The sequence below is a fragment of the Propithecus coquereli genome, unplaced genomic scaffold, assembly GCF_000956105.1.
Source record: "Propithecus coquereli isolate 6110/MARCELLA unplaced genomic scaffold, Pcoq_1.0 Scaffold210, whole genome shotgun sequence".
In the NCBI taxonomy this organism is placed as follows: domain Eukaryota; kingdom Metazoa; phylum Chordata; class Mammalia; order Primates; family Indriidae; genus Propithecus; species Propithecus coquereli.
Window position 1 is genome coordinate 6,457,309 of NW_012146079.1, and position 18,646 is coordinate 6,475,954.

At 43.9% G+C, this 18,646-nt stretch overlaps 1 protein-coding gene across 1 annotated transcript in view; it reads left to right on the forward strand.

The window, feature by feature from the left end:
• Positions 1-17,014: 17,014 nt before the first annotated feature.
• SDE2 (SDE2 telomere maintenance homolog (S. pombe)) overlaps positions 17,015-18,646 on the forward strand; it is a 13,124-nt gene continuing 11,492 nt past the window's right edge. The window contains exon 1 of the mRNA XM_012644345.1: positions 17,015-17,177. Within this exon, the coding sequence (XP_012499799.1) occupies positions 17,058-17,177 (120 nt within the window). The 5' untranslated portion in view covers positions 17,015-17,057. The remainder of the gene's footprint in view (positions 17,178-18,646) is intronic.

Below are 18,646 nucleotides of genomic sequence, written 5' to 3' on the forward strand. Positions count from 1 at the left end.
GGACTACCAGCATCCATGGTGATCCCTCCTGCTGAAAACCTCTCATTTTCCATTAATCATACCCTGTCATGTAATAATTTTTATATTATTATTCTTTATATTCATGCTTCTTATCTCTTCAATAGACTGTAAGCTCCTTGAAGACAGGGACTGTGCTTTAGACAGAACTTTTTTGTACAGCCGACGACTTTGGCCCAGAGCTACGTGCTTAATAGGCACTTTGCTTTCCCTGCAAATTGGCAGGAAATACTTACTCTTTTCCCAAAGTAAATAAAGGGATGGAACCTGAAGTCTGCAGATTTAGAAGAAGCGACAATGAGAGGGTAATAGAATCGTAATATCTATTTACCTCCAAGCACTGCTATGAGAATAATTAATGTTTATGCAGGTCTTTGGGATCTTCAGATGAAAGGGGCTTTCAAAGAGTCCTGAATTATTGTGATGATTCTTGTGACTCTTTCAAAGCCTCAGACCCAATTTGACAGCACCCCTCAGGTTTTCTCAGATGGAGAAGAGTCCAGGGCTACTCCTCTGATGGTGGCTAAGAGGTGACTTCTCAAGATTTTCAGGGAAAACAAACTTTAAAATAAGGCTGGAGGTAGTAAAAATCCCAGCAAAACAATCTCTCAGCTTCCTGAGCAACTGTCAAACCAGCAAGCAAGCTCCCCGTCATCCTCCGGCAGGGAGAGGCTGAACTCCAGAGCCGGTTGTCTGCTTGGTTCTTCTGATAGCATCGCCTCTGTCAGTCTCCCTCCCAGGCTCTCAGGTGCAGGGGCATCCTGCAGCTCCCTGGATGAGAACCTTCACGTTCAAATGTAGCCGCTGAAAGTGATTTTTGGTCTGAGTGTACAAATTTTGGCATGAGTTCTGCTGCTTTCCATGAAGCACTATGGATCTCTCTCTCTAGCTCAAGTGATCTCTCTTTTTTTTTTTCTGAGACAGAGTCTCACTCTGTTGCCTGGGCTAGAGTGCCGTAGTGTCAGCCTAGCTCACAGCAACCTCAAACTCCTGGGCTCAAGCGATCCTCCTGTTTCAGCCTCCCAAGTAGCTGGGACTACAGGCATGCGCCACCGTGCCAGGCTAATTTTTTTCTATTTTTAGTTGTTTGGCTAATTTCTTTCTATTTATAGTAGAGACGGGGATCTTGCTCTTGCTCATGCTGGTCTTGAACTCCTGAGCTCAAGCAATCCTCCCGCCCAGAGTGCTAGGATGACAGGCGTGAGCCACCACGCCCATCTAATTTTTCTGTTTTTAGGAGAGATGGGTCTCACTCTTGCTCAGGCTGGTCTCAAACTCCTCCTGACCTCAAGCGATTCTCCTGCCTCGGCCTCCCAGAGCGCTAGGATTGCAGGCGTGAGCCGCGGTGCCCGGCCTCAAGTGATCTCTTGATCACCAGTTATCACCTAAGCTAGAGAATATTGCTTCAACATCTAAGTTCAGGTTTTCTCCAGCCTCCATTTTCCTTGAGAACAAGTTTCCTCTCTCTGTTCTCTTTGCTTTCTTCCTGCATCCTTGTTTTGGTTGACTTGGATTGGTACCACTTTAGCAATAATTCATTAACCATAAAAAATGTCCACTCTGGGCCGGACACAGTGGCTCATGCCTGTAATCCTAGCTCTCTGGCAGGCCGAGGCGGGAGGATTGTTTGAGCTCAGGAGTTCGAAACCAGCCTGAGCAAGAGCGAGACCCCGTCTCTACTAAAATTAGAAAGAAATTAATTGGACAGCTAAAAATATATAGAAAAAATTATCCAGGCATGGTGGCACATGCCTGTAGTCCCAGCCACCGGGGAGGCTGAGGCAGGAGGATCGCTTGAGCCCAGGAGTTTGAGGTTGCTGTGAGCTAGGATGATGCCACGACATTCTAGCCCGGGCAACACAGTGAGACTCTGTCTCAAATAAAAAAAAAAAAAAGTCCACTCTGAATCTGTAGCTACAGCTGCCCACGTTAGATGGAAAGAAAAGTGCCCCAATACTTTTGCAGGTTCAGGCAGACATGGATACAGTTATAATTAAGCAGTAAATCACAACAAGATGCTGTTAGAACATGCCTCAGATGTGTTGGGAAAAGTTGAATGTCCTCACTTGTCAGTAGGAAAGGAAAAAAAAAAAAGAAAAGCCCAGCCAAGCTTAACCAGACAAGGGCTTATACTCAGTGTGATCATAAAGCCACTCCCAGCTTGTGTTTTCAGGAATGAAGGATCCAATCAACAAAAAGCCAGGGTTATATTACATACCAAATGCTAATTTCCTCCTTAGCAGATCAGGTCAAATCATTTCCTGGATTGCAAGGGGCAGCTTCGGTTAGACTAATTGTGAGATTAGAAGTCCCCAAACCTCTATGATTGGCATGCCAAGAAAGCCTACAATTTAATTAAAATAACAACAAAATCACATAAAAAGACTCCATTCCAGACTCTCAATTAGAAGATATAGGATTTGAACCCTGATCTGCCATCAATTAACCAAGCCCTCTGACCTCGCGGCACCTTGCTCTGGTCTCAGAGGCTGGTTGTTGGTATTGGTCCCTGCACGGGAACATCGATGTGGGCAGCCCTTGATTCCCAACTCAGACTTCAGGAAAACAAGCAAACAAGTACCAGAGGAGGCCCTGACTCTCAATCTCTAACTGCCCTTTGAGCCTAATTCAGGATGTGCTTTCGTGGAAGGAAGTCTCTTGGCTGAGCAAATATATATGAGTGACAGCTTGATGATGCCTCCTTCCCAAGCCTATCCCCAGCGCACTCTGTGGCTGTGTTAGCAGCCTGCTAAGCTGCAAGAGGAGATGCACTGACCAGAGGGAAAAGAGAATCTATAGTAAATTGTAATTGTTAACAATAGTATTAATCTAGGTAAACCACAGGCTAAAAAGGCTTTTTGCACTTTGAACTGGGACCCCCAACCACCACTTGTAACATTAGTTTTGTGGGAAAATGCTTCCTGGACTACAAATCCCTCAGTAAATTGCTGACTGTGTGTCCTCATCATAGGATGTGGAAGAGACCTTAGAGATAATACAGTTGAACCCCAGATTTTCTAATGCCTTCTTTTATTATGCTCAAAGGTATAGGATCAAAGCATGTGTCATAACAGTATTGCTCATGGGCTGTAACATGTTCTTCAAGCGTGGCCCCCGACCATCTGGCGGCAACAGCATCACTTGGTAACTTAGAAATGCAAACGCTCAGGCCTCACTCCAGAGTCGGAAACTCTGGGGGTGGGAGCCAGCAGTCTGTTTTAACAACTCCTCTGCATGGTGCTGAAGTTTGGGAATCACTGGTCTAGAAGAAAAACATGTTGATAGAGGGAAAATGTTGGAGGGGATCACTTTATCATCTCCCTTGAATGTGCTTGGTATTTGTGTAAATAGCCATTTTTGTCCCTTCTTTGTAACCCAGTTTTTGTATGTGAAAAGCAGAAATTATTTCATTTTGCCCTCTTCAGCAAGAGCAGGCCGACAAGGCAGTAGCTGAACACTCTACCTTTCTTTGATCTCATGATGGAGCCAAGATTCTGCTCAGAGAAGGTGCTCCTGCCAGCACCAGGCCTGTCTGCCCTGGAGGTCACCAGGCAAGGTGCTTCCTCAAACTGTTCCGAGGCAGCCAGGCAAGCTGAGGTAAGGGATATGACAGCTTGGCTACCACCTGACAGGGAGAAAATCTCCTTGTACACTCCGGAGTCCCGTCTGGTCCTCCTGGGGAGCCTGTCAGCTTGGGAAACACCTGGTAGGTCCATCCACATACGGCCAGAAGACTGAGGGCTGGGGCCTCACAAAGCAAGGGCAAATGTCCTCAAGAACTTTCCATGGGCTGTTATCAGAATAAATGGCAATGCAGGTGGACCCAGAGGGCTCTGGGCCCTTTCAGAGAAAGGCATCATACGAAGACTATTCGTGGATGGCAATATGTATTTATCATATGTGGGTAACTTTTTATTGTTTGTCTTTCTGCCTTGTACAAATTCAACTAGGAGTTCTTGAAGAAGGACCGTCACCTCACTTAATATTATATTGCTAAGATTCAACCGTATTGTTATATGTATCTATAGTACATTTATTTTAATCGCTGAATCATATTCCATTGTAGGAATAAAACACAACTTATCCATCTACTTTCCTCTTGAGAGGCATTTGGGTTGTTTTGGGGTTTTTGTTACTGTGAATAGGAGACAGCATGCTCTTATCTGTAAAAAGATCAGTAAGGAACAACTTATCCTATTGATGACAAAATCTATTATGAAATATAGTAATTGAAGCAATATAGTACTGGCCCAGGGATTGGCAAACTGACCAATGGAATAGAATGGAATGGTATGGAACATTTGTGTATATCAGAGATGGTATTTATGACCAGTAGGGAAAGGAGGGACTGTTCAACAAATGGAGTTGGACATAATTATTATCCATATGAAGAAGGATGAAATTGGATCCCTACCTCCAACTATAAAAAAAAAATCAACACCAAATGGATTAAGATCTTCAATATCAAAACACAAAAACTCTAATGACAAAATATAGGTAAATCTCTCAGATCTTAAAGTTGGAAAAGATTTCTTAAATAAGACATGAAAATATTGAGCTAAAAAGGAAAGACTGGTAAATTTGCTATATTAAAAGTAAGAGCATTTGGTTGCCCATAGATTTTATGTAAACAAATCTCCAGGACTACAAATTACTCTGCTGCTCTTAACTACTCCCCAGTGATAAACTTTTTATAACTTGAGATTAGATTGGAATATAAATAAAATTGCAGCTGACTCCATACTTACAGAGAACCATTCTTTCCCCCAAATTGCAATAATATTATTGGAGCCAAATCACTTCTTCACTTGACCTGGTTCACCTTAAACAAGTGTTCCCCTCTGGCTTCCTGATTCCTCTCTCCCTCCCACATAGAATGTGAACATCAGAGCCTTTGCAGGCTGGAAACAGTGATGGGAGAGACAAGTTAAATTTTGCTGAATTAAACAGGAAGGCGTGAATGACCAGGTGAATAAAGAAGCACGAGTAGTCAGCACAGCCAAAGCATAGAGTGCACTGGGGGAGGCCAGGTGAGGATCAAGACACAGCATTAGGTAGGGGCCAGTCTGGGTGTTTGATTTTCCCCTGGGAGCTACAGGGTGCCACTTAAGAGTTTTAAGCAGGGGAGTGACATAAGTAAGTTGGTTTCAGGGAGATCACTCTGGTGGCAGTGTGGAGCATGGGTGAAAGGGTTTGAGGATGGTGGCAGGGAGTTCACCCAGGCCTGAGAGCATGATGGCCGAAACAAGTGTCAGCACTGGGGTAGGAAGTGCTAGGCGAGAGGATGTGGACACTGATTAGATTTGGGGGATGACAAAGCCTGGGGATCTAGGATAACTCTCAATTTTACAAATTGATGCCCAGGTAGACAGATGGTGGTCTCACCCACTGAATTTGGGAATACAAAAGGTAAAGCAAGTTTAGGGGGGAAAATAATTAATTTTTTTTTTTGAGACAGGATCTTTTATGTCATTCATGCCAGAGTGCAGTAGTGTCATCATAACTCACTGCCACCTTGAACTCCTGGGCTCAAAGCAATCCTCCCACCTCAGCCTCCCTAGTAGCTGGGACTACAGTCATGTGCCACCACATCTGGCTAGTTTTAAAATTTTTTGTAGAGGTGGGGTCTTGCCATGTTGCCCAGACTGATGTTGAACTCCTGGCCTCAAGTAATCCTCCCGCCTTGGCCTCCCAAAGTGCTGGGATTACAGGTGTGACCTACTGCACCTGTCATTCTTGAGATACATATGGGACATCCAGATGGCAGAGAGCTGAGAAGGAGGCCCACTGTGGCATGCCAAGGAGCCAGGCACGGAAAGGGTCAGGTGAGCCCAGAGAAACCTCTGAAGAACCTGGCAAAGACGGAAGGGAACTAGAGTGGAAGTGACAGAGGCACAGGGTTGAGGGGGGTTTTTAAGTTTAAAATGTGTGGAACGTAAATATGTAACCAGACTGTGAAAAGATGCCAGCAGAATTGGAATATTTGAAAATATCTGATGGAGGAATCCCATCTTCATGTGGTACATCGTATGGGTGCTGACCTTTCAAAGGAAAGGTAATGGTATTTCTGGGAAGCCACTCCCACACTAAGACAAATCCTAGACAGAGTCGAAATTATAACATAGTCCCTCTTGCCTCATCGACAGCAAACGATCATTTCGATGCACAAATAAGGTATATATACAAATTTGCAAGAATCACACAAAGGAACATAACTTGGGATGGCAGGTGCAGGCCTGATGTCTTCATCTGTATGCCGTTAATATCATAACCACATCGGTCCTTCTCATTGGGTTTTTCTGTTTACACAGGCTCTATGACGCAAACACACAAGCATTTTCCAGATTCACGCAGATAAGACAGAATATCATTATAAATTCATGACACAGATGTTGACGGGCTGCACCTGGAACCCAGACATGTAAAGGGAAAGGCAAAGAAAAGGAACCTGGCAAGAAGTACACTGAAGACAAAGGCACAATGGAAATGTCCCAACCTGAGTTTCCCCGCGGGGTACTTAGTAGTGATCGTACTGGCAGGTTTCTGGCAGGAAGAAGACACTCTAGAAGATTGGCCAGATGTCTCCTTGTGTCCTTCTCCGTGGTCTTCTACCTTCTGGGATGTGCTTTCTCTCGGAGGGCACCAAGTCACCATGAGTGGATGGGGAGCCACCTAGCCATTCTGCTTCTTCAGGGCCTCCAGCCTGTTCCCTTCCTTTTGCAGCGACTGACAACACGCCGGGCCCTCTGGACCTTGGCAGTAGCCTGATGGGGCTTTATGCTGTGGAATCAGTCAGACCCGAGAAGAAATCCTGGCTCTGATACCTTATTGCTGTGTGACCTAGGTCAAGTCACCTCACCTTTCTGTGTCTGCTTTCATGCTTGTAAAATAGAGATAATACCTGATAAATGGCTGCCATCGTTGTTGCTTACATCTCCAATCTCTCCCCAGGGGTATTTTTCTATTACAACACTCCGATCTGACCATCTCTCCTTTCTGTTCAAAACCTGCTGTGGTCTCTCCTTCCTTATGGAGTGAGATCCGGATGCGTCAGCCCGGCGTCGAAAGCCCAATCTGCCTCCGTAGCCATTGTCTTCTACGCCATCCACCCTGTTCCCCTGCCACGCATGCTCTCGCAGGACCGGGCTTCTTTCCATTCCCTTATCAAACCCTGTGCTCTCCTCCTCCGTGCCTTTCTATAGAGTGTGTCTGTGTGTCTGCATGTGGCACGAATGCTTTCCTTTTATCTAACCCGTCTATCCAACGCACACCCCTTCAAAACCCCAATTCTTTGTCTCTCTCTCCCCTAAGTGCCTTTGGGATGTAGCTTGTGTGGGCCTGTGAGATGTTTGAAGAATGATTTTTAATTTATTGTGGTTTTTGAACATCCAGAGAGTAGGCCCTTATCTTTTTTATCTTGGTATCTCTCTGTCAAGTTCCCTCCCTCTCACCCCTCTTTTCCTGCACTTAGGAGGCAAGAAATAAATGGTTGTTAAATTGAATTGAACAAGCCACTCATACTGCAGGCCTCTAAATCTTCAGTGTGAGTCGTAATGATACAGACTTTCATCTTTACACAGTAAATTCCTTTGTGGTTATTGACTCTGCCCATGAGCATGAAGAGGACATGTAATGCAGTTGTGTGTAGTTATTACCTTATCCTCCAAGTGGCAGAAAGAAGAAAGACGTAGCTCACCAGCATCACTTCTAAAAACTAGAAAAAAATATATGGTAAAGTGGATTTTGATGGTGTATGAAGAAAAAACTGTGTGTGTTTCTATGAATTAAAATGAAGCGAGGCCAGGAGAAGTGGCTCACGCCTGTAATCCTAGCACTTTGGGAGGCCAAGGGGGGAGGATCGCTTGAGCCCAGGAGTTTGAGGTTGCAGTGAGCTGTGATGGGGCCACTGCATTCCTAGGTGACGGAGTGAAACCCTGTGCCAAAAAATAAAATAAAATAAAATGAACTGAGCTCCGTAATACTCTGAGGAATCAAAGGCAGTGTGTTAGTGATCAGCATCTTCGGTTTTTTGTTTAGAAACCCTATAGTTAACCTATAATTCCATGCCTCAACCTCAGACTTTTTTGACTACTAATCCTAAGGGCATACTCTTGGGTATAACTTGAAAAGAAGTTCTGTAGTGAAATAAGTTTGTGAAACATTGGATTAAACAAAGATAACGAAATTCCTCAGGGCTTTTATTATGTCAATGAACTTTGTGAATCTCCAAAAGGAGGCATATTATGGGAGTTGTTACAGATTGAATGTTTGTGCCCCCCAAAATTCATATGTTGAAGCCTTAACCCCCAGTGTGATGTATTAGGAGATGGGAGGCAGGGCCTTTGGAAGGCAATTGGGGTAAATGAGGTGGTGATGGGATTAGTGTCCTTATCAGAAGATCAGAAGAGGAAGAGACTAGAATAGGCACTATGATCCCCTCTCCTCTGCCATCTGAGCACACAGTGAAAAGACAGACATCTGCAGGCCAGGAAGAGGGCCCTCACCAAGAAACGAATCTGCCAGCATCTAGATCATCGGACTTCCCAGCCTCTAGCTAGAGCTGTCTGTTGTGGAAGCCACCTAGTCTACGGTATTTTGTTATAGCAACCCTAGAAGACTAAGACAGGAGTATTCCCAAATTCATTTGAACATGGAATTCTTTTATAATAGTGCATTGTGGTAACCTAGTGTTTCATGGAACACACTTTGGGAAACACTGCTCTATTTTAGTTTTCTCCTGTTGAAAAAAATAAATAAATATAATAAAATCCCTTTTTAGCCTGTTGAAAAATAAATAAATGTATATTTTAGTCTTCATATCACCTAGACACTGTATATAAATTTGTTGCATCTCCTAATAGCAGCACATTATGTGTCTTGCTCCTCTCCTTCCACCAATGTCCAGAGGATTTCGTGTTATCTATGAATCTTTTATATAGCCCAGATACATGAATTATAGATTTTTTGGTAAATATTCAAAGGAAAACCTTCTACTAATTTATGAAGATGAGAGAATTTTTGTATCATTTTCATCCTTATCTTCTTATCTAGAACAGCACAGATTGTTTATATTCAAAGACTTTGGGTAATTAAAAGAGAAGTTACATATTGAAATCAATGTCATAGTATAGTAACAAGGAGGAAATCGTTTACTTGTACACAAAGCAGTTTGTCTCACCCTCTATTTGAATACATTAGAATATAAACATTATTTGGACAACAGCCTAAACAGCCAAGATCTTCACTGTCTGGAACTTTCAGGAAACACGCTGCTCTGGATAGCTGAGTTTTCTTGAGTGTTGGGGTTTAACCCATAAATTCATGAATGTTCAAATTTCTACCCTTTTTGGTGGACTTTTTCAAAAATGTGTTATAATAGCCTGAACAAAATCAAGATCTCCATCTCTACACAAAGTAGCAAAATCAACCACGCACAGTGATGCATATACCTTTAGTCCCAGCTACTCGGGAGGCTGAGGTAGAAGAATCGCTTGAGCCCAGGAGTTTGAGGTTGCAGTGAGCTATGGTGACGCCATTGCATTCTAGCCTGGGAGATGGAGCAAGATCCTGTCTCAAAAAAATAAAATAAAATAAAAAATTTAAAAATTTTAAAAAATGGATATCGTGCTGCCTTGTTATCTTGGGGTACACTGAACATAACTGAGCCTTTCATCAGGATTTGGGATTGTCAGTATTATCATCGATGCTTTCACGCTGCTGTAACACAGGAATGTCTTCGGGGTCCATTGTGGTGTGTCACATTTTTGACCCAATACAAAATTCTCCCCCACGATGGTGGTTTAGAGTTCCTTCCCTGAGTTGTTTGATTTGCTTTTTTTTTAAATATTACTCTGGCAGGCAGCTATTATCTCTCATGTCTTGTCCCCACGCCAGCCTCTTGACACCCCGATTTTGCTCTCCACTCTTCCTGTCTCCTCGCTTCATATTTTTTTTTTTTTTTGAGACAGAGTCTCACTGCCCGGGCTAGAGTCAGTGCCGTGGTGTCATCCTAGCTCACAGCAACCTCAAACTCCTGGGCTCAAGCGATCCTCATGCCTCAGCCTCCCGAGTAGCTGGGACTACAGGCATGCGCCACCATGCCCGGCTAATTTTTTTTTCTATGTATTTTTAGTTGTCCAATTAATTTCTTTCTATTTTTAGTAGAGACGGGGTCTCGCTCTTGCTCAGGCTGGTTTCGAACTCCTGAGCTCAAACAATCCGCCCGCCTAGGCCTCCCAGAGAGCTAGGATTACAGGCGTGAGCCACCGCGCCCGGCCTCCTCACTTCATATTAATTTACTTCTAATTTTCTGTAGGCTGTTACACAGACCGCCACAGTTCTTAGAACCTTTTTTAAAAAAAGAAAAACCTACAATTCTATAAGAAAATTGTACAGACTTTAGCTGTTTAGAAACCTTTGGGCTTATTTCTATTTTTATTTTTTAAAAATGTGTTTCAAATAGGTGAGTTGGCCACCTATTTGGTTATTAAGATAAATTTAGTTAATATATTCAAAGCTGAATCCTAATTCGGTTGCCCAATGACACCTGAGCTTTTAATTGATAAGGCACAACACCTTTTATTTTAGAAATCTCAAAGAATTCACAGTCCGGAACTTTGACCGCACCCTGTGGGAGGAAGATAAATTCTAACCACAATTCTAGTAGTCACAGCTCTTTAACCATTCGGAAACAAATGTGTAAAACAGTCAGATGAGTTTCCTGAATTCACACAGCAAAGCCTTTGGGTAGCAAGAAACATCTGACTTTTGGTCAGTCTCTCTCTATTTGCTAAATAACATTTTGTCTTCAGTTGCCACAGCTAAATTTTTTTTTTTTTTTTGGGACAGAGTCTCACTCTGTTGCCAGGGCTAGAGTGAGCGCCGTGGCGTCAGCCTAGCTCACAGCAACCTCAAACTCCCGGGCTCAAGCGATCCTTCTGCCTCAGCCTCCCGAGTAGCTGGGACTACAGGCATGTGCCACTATGCCCGGCTAATTTTTTTTTCTATATATTTTTAGTTGTCTGATTAATTTCTTTCTATTTTTAGTAGAGACAGGTCTTGCTCTTGCTCAGGCTGGTTTCGAACTCCTGAGCTCAAACAATCCGCCCACCTTGGCTTCCCAGAGTGCTAGGATTACAGGCGTGAGCCACCGCGCCCGGCCTGTGAAGGTTATTTCTTTACCAAAAATACCCCAGTTAGTGAATGTGATGGTTAATTTTATGTATTTGACTGGGCCATGGGGTGCCCAGATATTTGGTCAAACGTTATTCTAGATGTGTCTATGAGGGTATTTTTGAATGAGGTCAACAATTTTTTTTTTTAATTGAGACAGGGTCTCACTCTGTTTCCCAGGCTAGAAAGCAGTGGCACAATCATAGCTCACTGCAACCTCAAACTCCTGGGCTCAGGTGATCCTCCTGCCTCAGCCTCCCGAGTAGCTGGGACTATAGGCGAACACCACCATGCCCGGCTATTTATTTTATTTTATTTATTTTTTAGGGGAAGAGACAGTGTCTCCCTATTGCCTAGGCTGGTCTCCAATTCCTGGGCTCAAGCGATCCTCCTGCCTCAGCCTCCCGAGTAGCTGGGACTATAGGCGAACACCACCATGCCCGGCTATTTATTTTATTTTATTTATTTTTTAGGGGAAGAGACAGTGTCTCCCTATTGCCTAGGCTGGTCTCCAATTCCTGGGCTCAAGCGATCCTCCCACCTCAGTCTCCCAAAGTGCTAGGATTAGAGGCATGAGCCACCACGTCTGACCCCAAAAATTAACATTTAAGTCAGTAGACTAATTGGTGGTGAAGGCCTGTAGTCCTAGCTTCTCAAGAGGCTGAGGCAAGAGAATCACTTGAGCTCAGGAGTTCAAGGCTGCAGGGAGCCATGATCATGCCACTGCACTCAAGTCTGGGCAACAGAGTGAGACCCTGTCTCTTAAAAAAAAAAAAGAAGAAGAAATTAGTAGACTGAATAAAGCAAATTGCCTTCCTTAATATGTGTGGGCCTTATCCAATCAGTTGAAGGCTTGACTAGAACAGAATGGCTGACCCTCCCTCCAGTAAAGGAGAACTCCTTCTGCCCAGCTGCTTTTGAACTAGGACATCAGCTTTTTTCTGCCTTTGGACTTGAGTACATGAACGGAAACACAGACTCTTTCTTGGGTCTCCAGCTTGCCAACTCGCCCCGCAGATCTTGAGACTTGTCAGCCTCCATAATCAGGTGAGCCGATTCCTTATTATCTGTCTATTTATCTACCTATCCATCCATCTATCTATTCATTCTGTTGGTTCTGTTTCTCCAGAAAACTCTGACCACTACAATAGACATACACAAATGTTAGCTAATTAAAATAAAATACTCCCAAGCACCTACCACTTCTTTAGCAAGAAAATCTCCTTTTAAAAGGCTTGGCTATGCAGAATTCATACAGGATCGTGGATTTTTATTGACTAGAGAGAAATCAAATTCAATGTTGAAAAAATTCCAATGCTGGGCCGGGCGCAGTGGCTCACGCCTGTAATCCTAGCACTCTGGGAGGCCGAGGCGGGCGGATTGTTTGAGCTCAAGAGTTCGAGACCAGCCTGAGCAAGAGCGAGACCCCGTCTCTACTTAAAAAATAGAAAGAAATTAATTGGACAGCTAAAAATATATAGAAAAAATTAGCCGGGCATGGTGGCGCATGCCTGTAGTCCCAGCTACTTGGGAGGCTGAGGCAGAAGGATTGCTTGAGCCCAGGAGTTTGAGGTTGCTCTGAGCTAGGCTGACGCCACGGCACTCACTCTAGCCCGGGCAACAAAGTGAGACTCTGTCTCAAAAAAAAAAATTTCAATGCTGAGATACTAAATTCCTCGAAGATAGGCACTATGCTAGTTTTGCTTTACAGTTCTAATACAGTGAATAGCATCACAGAAATTATAATTTTTTAATGGAAAAACATTATTTGATAGTGATGGTAAGAATAACGATAATCAAGCCAGGCCAGCAAGGTGGCTCACACTTATAATCAATCCTTGAGGCCAGGAGTTCAAAGGCAGCCTGGGCAACATAGTGAGACCCCCATCTCTAAAAACATACAAAAAAATTTGCTGGGTGTGGTGGTATGTGCCTGTAGTCCCAGCTACTGGGGAGGCTGAGACAGGAGGACAAACTGAGCCCAGGATCAATTGAGCCCAGGAGTTTGAGGTTGCATTGAGCTGTGTTGATGCCACTGCCCTCTAGCCTGGGTGACAGAGCGAGACCCTATCTCAAAAAAAAAAAAAAAAGATAATCAATGAAGCTTTGTAAACAAGTGTTGTCATGATAATGCAAAAAAAGGCAATAACTAGGGCAATTAGGAGTGATAGAATTTACTGGTGGAAGTCCACCTGAGAGAAGCTCCTTTTGTCTTGCTGAGACTGCAAAGGGGTGGTCTTCCACATTCAGCACTGACTGTGGGTCCAGCTTTTTATCTCTGCTCTGCACTTCTACCCTAGTCTCAACTCCACCTCACCTTTGTCCTGTTATCTTCTATCTGATAAAGGAAGGAGGGCAGAACTGTGTCTTCCCTGGCATCTTGGGGCTTGGTTCAGGCTCCGCCCCCCACACCATCCACCACCTGGTGTGGACTACACAGCTCCTAGCCAGAAGCTGTTTTTCCATCCCAGGAGCTGACCTCATTGTCCCTGGGGCCAGAGCCATCTATAAGGCAACACTTGCCAATTTGGGAGTTCATGGCAGTTTTGCATTTGTGGCACAGGAGAGTCAGCCTGTCCCATTGTCTTTTGTCATAATGAAGGTATTAACAACCCCCTTTTCTCTCCTCTGAGCATGAACATGGCTGAAAACACAGAAGTGTGACCTGCATGTCACACGTGGATATAGATTGACTAGTTTAGGAGCCTTGCTGTTGTTTATGAAAATTGCCAGTATACAGCTCTGCTTCTGGTTTTTGCAGACCAGCATGACATTTGGCTCATTTAAGCCTCTGTCATGGGTTGCCACACAAACATTTTCTGGTGCTGTCATTTCCTGGCAATGAACAATTATTCCATACTGCCTCAGGATGCTCTCACAGTGTCCCTCTCATGGTGGCCGAACCAGTCCTCAAAAAGCAAATGTATGGCTACAGCATTCTTTTGGGGAACATAGACAGGAACAAAGCCAGTGTGATTTATTGGAAAGTACACCAAATACCAAATATGGTCCTAGGAGCAGGGCTGCCGGACTACATTATTTTGACAATAGAGGAACTGGCCCCCCAGCACTCACCATTTATTTGTCATAATTGTATACGTGCCTTCTTGTCCTTTCCTGACACCATGAGGTAGGGAAGGTGGCAGCAGTTGGCTCTTCTTTCCCACAATCACTGACCAGCCTGGCCACAGGGGTAGAGACGGGGTCTCGCTCTTGCTCAGGCTGGTTTCCAACTCCTGAGCTCAAACAATCCGCCCGCCTCTGGCCTTCCAGAGTGCTAGGATTATAGGCGTGAGCCACCGCCCCTGCCCTTAATTATTTTTCGTAACTTTTCTTTATCTACTTGAATCCCAGTGGAGGTCCTTTCTCTCTTTCCCTCCTGTGTGAAAGCACTGTCTACTGGATACCACCACACATCCTCAGTAACCCAGCTAATTAGCTGCCTTTTTTCCCCACTACGTGCATTGCATTCTTGGCCATAGCCCTAATGTCAGGTGCCTCAATTTCCCCATTGTTTAAATGAATTTAATAGTGAGCAATCGAGGTCGAATTCTGCATCCTTGGGACAGAACGTGTTATATTGGCACAAATTATGTTTCTTCTGATATAGATTGGGAAGAATTAATTTGACTTAATACCTTAGTAATTCATCAACTATCTAAATATTTACTTAATGTCTACTCTGTAAAGGATCGTGGTACCAAGTGCTCATAAGTGTGAAGGTTTAACAACAGATTATAGATTGCTCAGGAAATTTGTGTCGTTGAAAAGCTAATAACGATATTTATTTTATATTTTAAATGACAAATGCCTATACAATGCTTGGGACTTTTTAAATAATAGGAATTTAAATGCAACAGAGGGATAAAAAGTGAGCAATTCCATTCAAACTTCAGGTTTTGAGAGGATTAGAAATAATGTTAGTAATTAATGATGTGGACTTTCCTTATTAGAAAGTACTACTTAATCTTACAGGATACAAAGCATTATCCCGACACAAAAATATTATGTAGATCTAAACTGATCTTTTTATGGTTACTTGTGGTGGAGGAAGACTTCAGACCTTTGAAATAGTCATTTTTGATCTCTGGAAAGAAAAAAATCATGAATAAACAAAGAAGAGATTTAGGGCTTAGGTCTCTAGATTACTTGTTCAGGAACCCTGAGGATAGACACCTGGGGAGATTACAGAGGGCCTTGATGTTTCTGGAGTTTGCACTGATTACTAGGGTCACTGTGACACCACCTTTGCAAAATAGTGCTTTCTAGGCACAACATATCCTTAATTATTTATTTTTTTATTTTTTTTGAGACAGAGTCTCACTGTGTTGCCCGGGCTAGAGTGCCGTGGCGTCATCCTAGCTCACAGCAACCTCAAACTCCTGGGCTCAAACGATCCTACTGCCTCAGCCTCCCCGGTAGCTGGGACTACAGGCATGCGCCACCATGCCCGGCTAATGTTTTCTATATATTTTTAGTTGTCCGATTAATTTCTTTCTATTTTTAGTAGAGACGGGGTCTCGCTCTTGCTCAGGTTGGTTTCCTACTCCTGAGCTCAAACAATCCGCCCGCCTCGGCCTCCCAGAGTGCTAGGATTATAGGCGTGAGCCACCGCGCCCTGCCCTTAATTATTTTTTGTAACTTTTCTTTATCTACTTGAATCCCAGTGGAGGTCCTTTCTCTCTTTCCCTCCTGTGTGAAATAAAGACAACAGAATCTCCAACTTCACAGGCCTCGAAATTCTATTTTTGCTCATACTGCCACAGTTAAATGATTTCTGAATTTTTTGTTGCTTTCACCTCAGCAAGAAGTTTCAATTGCCAAGCATCTTAACAGCAGAGACTGTGATTCTGTGGGCCAATACATTTGTGTTTAGGAGGCTTAGATATCTCCTGATAACCCAACTTGTTTTCACGCTAGTGGCTTTCAAATTGTTCAGCATTTTAGAAATACCATCATCTCAGCATATTAAATATTAAGGGACTCCTTCAGATTCCCCAAGCCTAAAGTTATGTCATGCAAATCTGCCCGAGTGTGTTTCCATGGTGCAGAATAAAAGTTATGGGAGGGTTTTTTGAAGCAGCATGAGTATAAACGTCACTCCTGTCACTGCCTTTCACAAGGGGCCCACTTGCTGTGAAATATTTTGAAAACAGAGCAGAAGTGGAGATAACGCAGAGCGCAAACAGGCTGACATAAGAATAAATCGAGCGTGGCTGGCAGGAAGCTGTTTCTGGAAAAGAAGAGAACACTCTATAAACCTGGGGGGAAAACCACGCGGGTGGTTGTTTGGGGACCTCCTAGGGTCGTTTCCCCTTGCTCCTCGGGTGGGGGGGTTCCCCCGGGCAAAGGCAGTGACCCCCCCCCAAAAATCGCTTCCGGGACTGCAGCTTCTCTCTTCACACCCCCAGGGAGCAGCGCGTTCTCAGGCCACGATTCTCCGCGACCCAAAAATAACCACACAGATGTAAGGGAAAAAGGCCAAAGCCTGCAGCACAGGGCGGTGCTCAGTTACAGCCTTATCACTTAACAGCCAGGACGCCCGAAACCTAACTCGCCGCCAGCCTTTTATAGCCAGTCCCTCGAGCTCCGCCCTAGCAACTTCTCCTAGCAACGCCTCACCGGGGCACTCTCCGTCCTATCGGCCCCGGCCATGCTTTTCCTGTTCCCCTCCCCCTCGCCGGCGCCCCCGTCCGGGCTTGCTCACGTGACAGGCCCCGGGGGAGGGGCGGGGCGAACAGAAGCGTGAGGGGAGGGGCGCTGGACGACGTAGTGGCGTCATCGAGATGCGTCGGGCTAGTTGGGGCGCTTAGTGTTTCAGGGAGTCCGGTGTTTCAGGGAGTCCTGAGGTTCAGGGACGAGGCGAGATGGCGGAGGCCGCGGCGCTGGTGTGGATTCGCGGCCCCGGCTTCGGGTGCAGAGCAGTGCGGTGTACTTCGGCTTGGTGCTGCGTCCGGGATTTTATCCATCGATACTGCCAAGATCAGGTGAGGATCTCGGTTCCTGTTAGGAAGGGGAAAAAGGCAGACAAGGGGCAGGGCTGGGTGGGGAGTGGGTCCGTCGAAGGTCCGTCTGTTCTCTGGGGTTTTTAGTTCTTGAGGCTGAGAGTTCCCCAGTTTTAAGGTGCTTCAAACTGACACTGAGACCTTCCTTTGCTTTGTTTCGTAGTGGTGGTGGTTCTGTCTCACTCCGGTTACAGGCGCTTAGTCCAGCCCTCAGTGACAAACACGTTGTTTTTATTTCTTTATTCGTGAATAGGCAGTTGGGCCAGATGACCTTTAAGACTCAAGTCCTTACCTTCTTACTGTGGTTGTGTGACGTGCATTTTGCTGATGCTCAGCCTCGTTAGCTCCAACCTACAGAAGTATGTCATATTCAAACCAAGGCCAAAGGACGGTTGGGGAGGGAGATGGATTCAGAGCCAAGCATTCACACATGTGTCCTGTTGAAGGCACGGGTTCTTAGGGCCTGTTATTTAGATGTTTTCACCAATTATTTGACTATCTCCTTCGTCCATGCATATTTTTGAAACCTATCAGGGACTTTTAAAGCTACTTGTATGCTTTTACTTAATTACCAACTAAGCAACCTTTTACCAACTCTAACATATTAAACCTGTTCAGTTGTCCGAAGAATTTAGTGGTCTCCCTGAGTCTAATTTTAATTTTGGCCCTTGATCTAGAGCTCTGTTTTGTCTGTTTCTTTTTTTTTTTTTAAGTCGCTGTCGTATTCAGCCAGGATAGAACTCTGTTTTCCTTTATAACCACACCTCATCCTTGCTTTCCTAAGCTGTTACCTCTGCTTGCTATTTATAAGCTTAACAAATGTTAACATTGCAACGTAAACCATATTTTTAAGACTTGGGCCAGTTACACGAAGAAGCAATGTGTATTTGCAAATAATGTGGTTTTTCACCTTCCCCATTTTTCTTCCTACTCTGTAATACAGTCTAAAAATTGTCAGCAGAACTGTTTTTGACCATGTGAATATATATTTTCCAAAATAGTTGCATTTTAATATCTTTGAAAATAACTCTTATCTCATTAGTATAGTTTTCAGACTCACAATGATCCAGAGTGAGGCCAGAAAAAATGGCATCTTAACTAGGAGGAATGTTGGAAGTAAGAATTTTTAAATAAGAAGCAAGAAATATGAATGAGTGGATTCAGTTAGGTCCTTAAGAAACATGACCATAGCAAATATGAATAAACACAAAGCTTATAAAAGGGCATTTGATGAGATACTAGAACAAATAAAAATAAGTTCATACCTGTGCTTTTAAAAACAAAACTATTTTGATACATTTCTCATCTGGATTATGACAAGTAGTTTCTCGCTCATTTCTCTGATTCTATAGTCTCATTTTCAACTCAACAGCTAAAATGATCCTTTAAAAGCATAACTTAGGTTATCTCACTTTGTTTAAAACCCTACAATAGTTTTATTCAGAATAAAA